This window comes from Vicia villosa, linkage group LG5 (genome assembly GCF_029867415.1).
Source record: "Vicia villosa cultivar HV-30 ecotype Madison, WI linkage group LG5, Vvil1.0, whole genome shotgun sequence".
NCBI lineage: Eukaryota > Viridiplantae > Streptophyta > Magnoliopsida > Fabales > Fabaceae > Vicia > Vicia villosa.
This window is the reverse complement of record NC_081184.1, coordinates 126,075,291-126,086,114: the sequence shown is the minus strand read 5'-3', so window position 1 is coordinate 126,086,114 and position 10,824 is coordinate 126,075,291. Positions and strand designations below refer to the sequence as shown.

At 36.4% G+C, this 10,824-nt stretch overlaps 1 protein-coding gene across 1 annotated transcript; it reads right to left on the bottom strand.

Moving 5' to 3' along the window:
• Positions 1 to 4,788: 4,788 nt before the first annotated feature.
• Positions 4,789 to 5,733, bottom strand: LOC131607266 (uncharacterized). Its single transcript, XM_058879283.1, has one exon. It carries the CDS (start codon positions 5,614 to 5,616, stop codon positions 4,915 to 4,917), a length of 702 nt encoding a protein of 233 aa, XP_058735266.1. The 5' UTR covers positions 5,617 to 5,733; the 3' UTR covers positions 4,789 to 4,914.
• Positions 5,734 to 10,824: the final 5,091 nt, after the last annotated feature.

The following is a 10,824-nucleotide window of genomic DNA, read 5'->3' as shown; positions in this document are numbered from 1 at the left end:
TCATCAAGCATTAAAAAGAAAGATGTTCATATTGAATTAAAATGCATGAAAAATGAGATAGAATTTTGGGCGATGAAAGTCATCGATGCTTAAAATAAAGTGTAATTAAATTTAAAAGATGATAGAATGTGTAAACTACAATCTTTGGTTTCGGGAACCATATTTTTTTATCGTATCTCGACTTCAATCCCAGGTCCTGTCTCGATCTTTATCCCACCTATGTGAGTTTTGATTCAGGCCCATACATCCACCAATTTTACGGTGGCTTTCTTGGACAATTTCTTTTGCTTTCCCTTTAATAAGTAATGGGATTTTCCTCTTATCTTTGGTATTATGTTCTTTCGGACTTTTCATGTCTTGTAGTATTAATAGTTTTTCTCCCTTGTTGTTAGCCTTCTCTTGGTGGAACTTGAAGGGTTCCAAGAAACATGTCATGGACATTTCCACATCTTTATACACAGTGGCCAATAAATTATCCTTAATATGATATTTAAACTTCAAATGAACTTAAGCTAAATGTATCCTTAAGGCCTTCTTGTTGACCCATTAAATCCTTAAAGATTGCTATCCCTATAAGTAATGAGGTTTTCACATGTTAGGTGTGGGGTTTCTAAGAGGTTGATGAATATAATTTCACCTGACCTTCCTTAGTCTATCTAGACCCTTCAAGCATCATAATCAATGATCACAACCCTTACTGGCAGAAAAATGTAGGAATGAGTACCCATTAATCAACTCGTTATCATAAAACAATATTGGTGGTAGGCACTTATTAGTTGATTTTTAATCTGACTTTTTCTCTTAAAGCATCATCTCCACTAGCTTCCTATTAACATAGTTGCAATAGACCCCTTCAGAGTGGAATAAGCCTCTTGAAACCATCCATGTGGTTCTCAATTAGCTCAATTTTAATGATGTTATGTCATATTTGGCTCAGTCTCAATGAGCTCCACTTTTATGTTTTATTACAGTGTTGATGGGGAGGTCCTCCTTGTACTAGAATAGTTCTTCCTCAACGCTCATGACAATGGGAAGTATTGCCATTTTACTGGAAGTTCCCCCGACAATTGTATACGCCATTGAAAACTCATTCTCTTCCTCCTTGTCATATTGTTTCTCTTTTTCGACCACTTCGGCCACTCTACCTCTGTTCCTATGCGAACTTCCTTCTCCTTACCTCATTTCTCTGGTTCTGTCTTGATTGGAAAACCTTGACAATATTCCTTTACAATCATGTCTGTTATGACGTCTTTCAATTGCACACATTCCTCAATATTATGGTTGTTACTTTTGTGGAAGCTACAAATCGAGACTTTTTTATGTTGAGACATTCTTGGATCTATTTTTTAGTTTCTACTGATTTCTCCAGAAACACTCTATTAATGCATCCTTGCAAAACACTTTCTCTTGAAGTATTTAAAGGTGTGTAGTCCTGATATTTAGATTGGTGTAAGCCTTTTTTTTTGGTATGGTCGAGTGTCTTTCTTTCCTTCATTACTCTCTTCAGTATTATGCCTCGGTTATTTGGCTATTTTTTATTTACATTGGCCTTTTCTAAATTTCCTCCATATATATTCCTGTTTGCGGCCAATTTTTCCTCATACTAAATGTACTTTTCAGCTCTTTCTAGTTGGATATTAAAAGTTTTGGGGCCCCGATCCCGATACTTTTTAAGAATTTGGATCCTGGTTGGAGTTAGAGGCTTAATGCTTCTTCATATCATCGTTAGTGATTTTGACCATAATGGCCTCCTTGTTGAACCTCTAGATATATACCTCAATGATTCATCTTTTTTCTTACCTAATTAAGCCCACTCTCTCCACCAACTTTGATTAATTCATTTATAACATGCACTTTTCTAGGCATATTGCTTCTTTGAAATTTAGGAGGACATCAATGAACTCCACTTGTTCTTCAGGCTTGGTTGTTCCGTCTTAGGTTCCCATTCCCAATAGTTTTTGGAGTTTCATGCATATAAGATACTCGTTGATTCTTCTGCTAAAATAATTTTTTAAGGGGGGGTATCTCCATTATCTTGTGAGGCATTAGAAGATGATGGAGGTTGTGACGAGAGTGGTTCCTCGAACGATATCCCTCAGACTTAGATCCAAAATGGAAGTGTCCTTGTGGTAATGGAGAATAAGTCTTATGCTTCTTATGGCCTTGTAGTCGGCAGTGTCAGAATAACTCTACTTGATCTTCCATGATTGACATGAGTAAATCATTTTGCAAGTTTGGGTGGTATGCGGTGGCCAAAGTTGATTATTTCGACTTCTTTGGACTCGTTCATTTTCATGCTCTAGCACTGACGTTTTCCTTTGAACTACCATCACGAGGTCTCTCAATAGTGTGTTTGTATAATAGTTAGCTACTATGGCCATCAAAGGTGGTAGCATGGTTTCACCAATTGGTTCAAGAACCTTAGAAGTGGTAGATGTTAGTGGTATAATGAAGAGGCAGGAATCAGTTTGATCATTGATGGTGGTGGTGGATTCGAACTCCCCTGGTGTAAGGAGAATGTTGTAATTCTATTGTTAGGTTCGTGGTTGATCGGAACAGTCTCTCTAGCTATTAATCAACGAAGAAAGTTGAAGATTAATTTGGGTGTTTCTCCTTCGTCATTCATCATTCTAACGTTGAGTATTGTGCTGAAACGTTAATGAAAGTTCTCATAGACGGTGCCAATGATCAATCCAGGGTATAAGTCACTTACGTAGGTGTAAGATAAATTTGATTGGGTGATTTTTTAGAAATTTATGATGTGCTCCAAGTCTTGTCTGATGTCGAGGGATGGTGCTACCTACAAAGATCATGACAGCCAAGTTAGTGACTATCAAAGGTATTTTAAGTTAGAAAATGTGTACTTTGATTTGACATATTGTATTTTCTTTTATAGTTTAGTCTTACATTTTTTGGAATCTATAACCTTAGTGTGCATAATAGTTGTCCAAAGAGATATGTGTGAGAACTTCACTTATCATGTCATGAGACAATTTGCCTCGAATTATTTTCCTTGATATGTCAGATATTTTTATAGGGCGGGTCCACAAATGTTCTTGAAGTCATAGAATATTCTGTAGGTCTCTAATAGGAGGAGTGGGGTCTTTGCCCCGACGTCATCGATCTAATGTCACATCATGATGTTGTCCTTATCCAGGTACCTTTAATCTTCATAAAACGGTAGAAAGAACTAATTTAAACTTTATTCAATTAACGTTCTTATTATATAAAAAAAAAACATATAATTTTTTTATATAATTAAAATTTAAGTGAATTGAATTTTAGGACAACATCAGATAAGGAAATACTTCAAAATTCAAAAAGTAATTCTATAAGTATTTATAAATAATTTAGTAAAGAAATCTTCAAAACATTCGCCCTTTGTCTTACTCAACTTTGCTTGGTTGGTAAATATAATAAAATACCAATTTTGGCTTGTTGTAGAATGTCAATTTTAATTAGAAAACTCCAACGTTATTTAATATTGCAATGTCATGTCATCTTGATGAACTATCTTGCCAAAGATTTTGCATACACGCACATAAATCCAAATATTATATAATATATCCAAAACTCAGAAACTTCACTTTGATTTCTTCCCATTGACTCGGTCTAATATACCCAAGAAAAAAACTAATTGGTTGAGCTTAACAAGCCATTTTCATCTTATCAATTTCAAATAAAGTTCAACGAAAAATTATTCTACTCAACATTTAAAATTCAAATTCTCTTAAATAACTTGTCTCTAATTACAGCTCATTAACCATTAAAGTTTGATTATTTAATTAATGCCATTTACAGGTGAGATGATTCAATCTTTGTAATTATGATTTGAAGCCATAAGTTGATAGCAAGTGATAATGATCTCAACTTCCTTTTTTTCTTCTTAATTTTAATTAACTTGTGGTTCACATTGGAATAAACTTTCTATCACAACAACATGATTCAAAAAGAGACAAGCTCCACTAGAGTGAATTAATAATGAGTGGGTCTACTTGTCACTTTCTCTTGAGCCCAACACCCAACCATTCTTGTTATTCACTAAATTACATTATTTATGTAATTTGAGTGATATCTAACCTCGTGTCAACCACATCTATAATAGTAGTAGTAATATTCTACCTAAAATATTCTATTGCATTTCTCAATTATTGAGAATATATAGAATTGGCTAATTACAACAAGCAAAGTGTCTTCATGCTATTGTAGTTTCTTAAAACGCGGTTAGAATAAACTATTCAAGATTTTGCAAAACTAACCAATACTAGAAGTCACACACACAAAAAACTAATATTATAATTTTAAATTTCTGGTTCTATAGATATAGAATTGATTTTAATATGTTTTTATGAATTAATTCTAATAAAATGTGAGATTTATAATTTTTGAGTCTAAACAACGTAATACATAAATCCGAGAGAGTTGATCTAATGGGAGGGTGTTTGGGTCTTAAGGGTATGCTCCCCTTGAGATCCTAAGTTCGAAGGAACCTATGACCAACTTTCAAGACTACGTGGGACAGTAACCTTCTCGGATAAATTAGTCGGTACGGAAGAAAGAACTATTGTTTTAATAGAGAAAATGAAACAGAATACAATGATTTTGAATATCATTTCATATTGATAAAAAAATTGTCTCCTATTAAATATGTAAACAAGAACTATATGCAGTCATTGGTAACAAAATTGTCTCATACTTAGAATGTATCAGTCTAATTTTTTTTACACAGAACACTACCATAATTTAAAACCATGATGTTATTATCTAAACCAATGGAAAATAAAAATGTCTAAGAAAAACATTAAAAATATGTACATTGATTTATTTTAGTTAAAATCTAAAATTACATGAAACAAGTTTGTACTAAGAACTTCCACAAGAAAATCACAACTTTGTATGGTCATTCAATGTTATCTAACCAACAATGGATGCAACTGTATGAGCCCAGAATTTCAGATTATGTTTCATATCAATTTCACTACCCTTATCAGGTACCCTCCAATTCACCAATGGATTTCTTCTCCCCCTTAGGTCCACCAAATCCCAAGCCTCAGATAAATAAGGCTTCTCATCAGATACAATCTTCTTCTGTTCTTCATCATCATCTTCTTCTTCTTTTCCTAGTCTTTGTAAACCAGGTATCAATGAAGCCAGTGTTGAATCTTTGTCTTCCTCAGAAAACACAAAACCCAAATCCATAAACCCTTTCAGCTCTTGAAACTCAAGCTCTGATAAACTCCTACTTTTCCTTCTCCTTCTTCTCTGACTATGAACGTTGCTCTGTTTTTTGTTGTTGTTTATATCTTTCTTTTCGGTGTTTGTCCCATTTGAGAACTCTATGATTTCTCTCTCGGAAGGGATTGTTCGAAGCTTGGATGAGGTGAGGACAGAATTTGGTGATGGGGAATCAGAGAAAACTGAGCCTGTGAAACTCAGGTTTTGTTCACTATAGAACCTAACATCTAGATTTTGAGATGGAACTAAGAGGTTTGTGTCTTCTTGATGAGGAAGAGTTTGTTCTAGTTTTGTGTGAGAATTTGAAGGGTTTTTGTTGGTGAGAATTGTGGTTTCAAACCAGAAGGAATCTAACAACGTTAGAACTTGTTCTGCAGACATTACTTTGTTGTGTGTTAAAAAGTGAATTGCTTTGAAATTTTGGAATTTGATGTTTAGAAAATATATGAGAAGGTTGGAGAGAGTTATTATAAGTTTGGAGATAAGAAGAGAAATTGTCAATGTATTTTTATTTTATATAATATGGAAGGTTATATTACATTTCTTAATTGCCTATATTTTCTACTTTTGTTTTATTCCCATTTTATTCGAATATGCACTTTGAGAAGTTTCAGGCAGCTTTCTTGTTTAAATTGTGGAGAATTTTTTTTTTTCAATATCCACTTTTTTTTAAAAAACTTTCAAAAATAACCATATTTTCAAATTAATTATCAAAATGTCACTTTTTTTTAAAAATTAAACGTTGTCGCCAGAGGGGTGGCGACAACACCCAGCCCAGAAAGGAGGCGCCAGGCCCACTGGCGAATACGTTGATTGTTTATGTGTTGTCGCCACCCCCCCGGCGACAACACCCCCCTTTATTTTTTTTTTCATTTTTTTTTGTTTTTTTTTTGCTGTTTTTTTTTCTTAATTTTTTTTCCAATTTTTTTTTCTTAATTTTTTTTCCAATTTTTTTTATATTATTTTTTTAGCTGTTTTTTTTTTTAAGTTGGAAAAATAATAGCAATAAATTAAAAATTACCAAATACATTAGTCATTAATCATAATTAAAAAGGTACAATAAAATAAAAAACAACACAAAATACATTAACGATACAAATAAAATCCCTATTGAGCGCCACGTGGACCATGGTACGATCCGCTTTGAGGTTGTCTAATAGGTCGCGTAGAAGGGTCACGAGTTGGTAGTGCTCCCCTATTCCTGCGACGCCCCCCTCTATTTGGTTCCTCTTGTGTTTGAGTCGACGGCCCCTCAATGCATTCCGGGTCTACAAAATCTGTGAGCCGTCCTTGACCTCTAGTATTCCCGCTATAGGAAAGGCGGGTGCCCGCATGGCCGTCAAAGCTTTGTCTAGGTGGGTTGAAATTTCTCCTAGTGGGTGCGGCCTGGAAGTTTGGATTTTGGAAGTTGGTGGTGGATTCGGTTTGGTTAAAATAGATTGGTTGTGGTGGTGTATTGAAGTTAGATGGTTGGCTGGGGTATTGTGATGTTGGTTGGTCGAATGTGTTGTAAGGCGGGTATTCTTCTTGTATGCCTATGTCGGGGGTTAGTGGTGGTGATGTGGAAGAACCCCCCACATTGAGGTCTTGGAAGTGTGATCTGGAAGAGCTACCGACATGGTATTGTTGGGATTGTTGTTGTTGGTAAAAAGGCGTTTGTTGGTGGATTGGTTGGTGGTGGTAATTTTGTTGTTGTTGTTGTGGTTGTTGTTGTGGTGGGTAATGTTATTGTTGGTAATTTGGTGGTGGTTGATGATGTTGGAAATACGGTGGTGGTTGTTCTTGATGAAAATTTTGTTGTTGTTGTTGTTGGTAAATAGGTGGTTGTTGTTGTTGTCCTCCAAAATATGGTTGTTGTTCTCGCGGGTCAGCCAAATAGAAAGGGGCAGACACAAACATTTCGGGATTTGTGACTGATCTGTACCAGTTGACATATTCAGGCGTTGGTTTCATTTCTTCCGGCGCCACAGGAAATTGTAAAACAGTGTTGGAACGTTTAGCCCATATTTTACCCTGATCTCTAGCAAACGTCTGCCAATTTTCTACGTACCACTATTCGCTAACCTTCGCCAGATGCCAACGTCCCAAAGAGTCAGGCTCAGGGGGGTCAGGGATACCTTGATGCATGCCGAATTGGAGCTTCACACGGTCACTTGGGTGCATCTCCACAGTGGTGAACCGTATGATGGGTGTTTTTGCCGTCCAAACAGCTGCCTCTTTACGGTCGGGTACGTGGTCCAAACCCAAGTAAGGTCTCCAAAGAAACTGCAACAAAAAAATATTAATTTCAAATTATATAAGATAGTTAATGTTACAAATATATTTAGAAGATGGAAATGTTTAGTGGTGTTACATCTTGAGGTCTTAATCGATCCAATAGTTGGCGGTAAAAAATGATTTTGTTTACTGGCGTATTGGTGTAGTCCATCCCGAGGGCATTAAACCTAAACACATTCAAAAATAAAAATCAATATAGTTACAATTAATAATGGAAAAAAATGAAGTAATTAAAATAAGATCATTAAGTTACCTTGACGCATAAGGGAAGACGTAAATGTGCGGATTTGCTGGGGCTAATACCGGCATTCTCCACCATCCCCATTGTGAATACAAGATCACACTCACAAAGATGTTTTTGATTCATGGCAAACTCAACAAGCATACAAGCAACAAGGCACAAGCAGAAGAACTCAAAAGAAAAGCAAGCATTGGTTACTTATAACAGAGCAGGTCGACCTACTATGCATATAGGTCGACTCAACACAAGCAAAACGAGAAAAATGCAGAAAAACAGCAGCTAGGTCGACCTACTGTCAATCCAGGTCGACCTAAAATGGAGAAAATCTCATACACTTCTGTTAGGTCGACCCACACATCAACTAGGTCGACCTAATCTGAGAAAAATTCCCCACAACGCATTTGAAGTGGATTCTGGTCGACCTACTCCTTTACCAGGTCGACCTAACTGGGAACAAATAACATCCAAAGGATATGCAGCTCTGTTAGGTCGACCTAAGCACCACAAGAGGTCGACATATCTGATCAAAAAGGATAAGCAGCTCTGCTAGGTCGACCTAAGCCCTACAAGAGGTCGACCTAACTGATCAAAAATGCCAAAGTGTCTGTTATTCTTGGCTCCAACTGATAGGCACTCATATATATATCATCAAAGGTTCAATTATTGAAAAAAACACCAACGACTGAAAGATACACAAAGGCTTCTCATCTTCGTTCTTCGTCATCTCCAACACAATTACACATAATCATTCTTGCGTTGAGGGTTAGTGATCGAGTTCGATAGCGTCCATGGAACGGAATTGAAGATTCCTAGTGGGTGAAGATTTGTGGGGTTTTTGGTGAATAAAATCTGCGGGTTTTGTCCTCTAAGATAGGTGTTTCTTGGGGGTTTTTATCAAGAGGTTTCATAGAGGATCCATCTGAGTGTGAAGATTGAAGAACAAGGGTTCAAGGCAATTCAAGACACTGCAGAAAAGGGATCGAGTGAAGCTCTTGGATAACCTTGATCTGACTCAAGATTAAGGGGGAAGAAGATTCAAAGGATCGACATAATTGGTTTATGGTTTATCGCTTTGTTATCTTCTTTGTATATACTACTTTCAACATTAATGAAAGATTTCCCAATTTCAGTTTGGAATTGGGGGCAGACGTAGTCGTAGCGAGGACGATCGACGAACTGCCTAAACAAATATCGTGTTCTTGTCGCTTTTACCTTTTCATTTACGTTCTGTTCATATTTGGTTATAATAGCAAATTGATCAACGATCCGAGTGTTAAGATTGTGAATTAAGAACTTATATAAACCTCACAATCCATCACACATTGAATCATCATCAATTTGATCATTATCACCAAGTGTTTGTGTTTTTGCTTATCTCACTATTGCTGCATTGTAAACGTCGTTCATCATATAAGAAGTTAATTGATTTTCAATAGAGCGACGTATTGATTCTATAGTGTATTCTCTTATCGTTTATCTCAAGCTGGTTAGTGGTCTTAACACATATACAATCGTTTCAATAGTGGTTCGGAATAGACGCGAGTCGATTCAGAATCACTTCCGCTTAAAGTTCAATTAATTCCGCAAAACTGTTTAAGATCTATTCACCCCCCCTCTAGATCCTAAGGCCAGCGTCTAACAAGTGGTATCAGAGCCTGGTTTATTCCGTGCAACGTGAAACACTTATTGGAAAGATGGCTTCCGGACCTAAAGGGGCTCACAATAGAGCTCCAGTTTTTAACGGTGAAAACTATGGCTATTGGAAGGATTGTATGTGTGTCCACATCAATGCAATTGATAGGAACATCTGGACAGCTATTGTCAATGGTCCCTTTCAGATCACCATGACAAATGCAGCTGGTGCAGTTGTTCCAAAACCAGAAAATACTTGGGATGCTGAAGATGAAAAGAGATATGCATACGATTGGAAAGCGAGAAACATTCTAATCTCAGCTCTAGGAGTTGATGAATACTATCGCGTTTCCCATTGTAGATCCGCTAAAGCTATGTGGGACACATTGCAAGTTGCCCACGAGGGAACGGATGATGTCAAACTAGCTAGGATCAATACGTTAACTCAAGAGTTCGAACTCTTCCACATGGAAGATGGTGAATCCATCGAAAACATGCAGAAGAGATTCGTTCACCTGAAAAATCGGTTAAATTCTCTTGATAGACCTGTTTCCAATGCAGTTGCTACTAACAAAATCTTAAGATGCTTGAACAGGGAATGGCAACCCAAGGTTACAGCAATAAAGGAAGCAAATGATCTAAACACCTTAGACATTACCACTCTCTTTGGTAAACTAGAGGAACATGAACAACACCTTAAATGCCTTGACATGCATGAGAAAAGGGCAAAGAAAGAAAAGAACATGGAGAAAGAGGTAGAGAAGAAGTCAATAGCTCTAAAAGCTTCAAGCTCCAAGACCTCAAGACAAGAGCTAAAGGATAGTGATACAAGTGATGACGAAGACTCCGATGATGAGGAAATGGGACTGTTTGTGCGAAGATACAACAAATATCTAAAGAAAAATGGAGCAAAACATTCTGACAAAGGCTTGATCAACTATAGAAAGCAATCAAACAAGTTCAAACAAGATGACGACAACAAAGGAAAAATCAAAGGCCTTTGCTTCAATTGTGGGAAAGTCGGTCACTACAAACCGGATTGTCCATACCTTAAGAAGGAAAAAGAGAAGAACCAAAGCAAAGGTCATAACAAATCCAAAAGAGCCTACATAGCATGGGAAAGTGATTCATCTAGTGAAAGCTCATCAAGCGATGAAGAAGAATCAGCAAACCTATGTTTCATGGCTCATCAACACAAGAAAAAGAAAGCTGTAAGTCATCTTAAACCTGAACTCGTAGATAAGGTATCTCATTCTCAACTAAAACTTGCTTTTGAAGAATTACATAGAGATGCAATTAAAGCTTTCAAACTTTTGGCCTCAAATAAGAAAATATTTTCATATCTTGAATCAAAAGTTGAGAAAACCGAAAAGGATATGGAAGCTTTAAAACAATCTATGCTAGACATTCAAAAGGATAAAGTTGAAATAGATCCTACA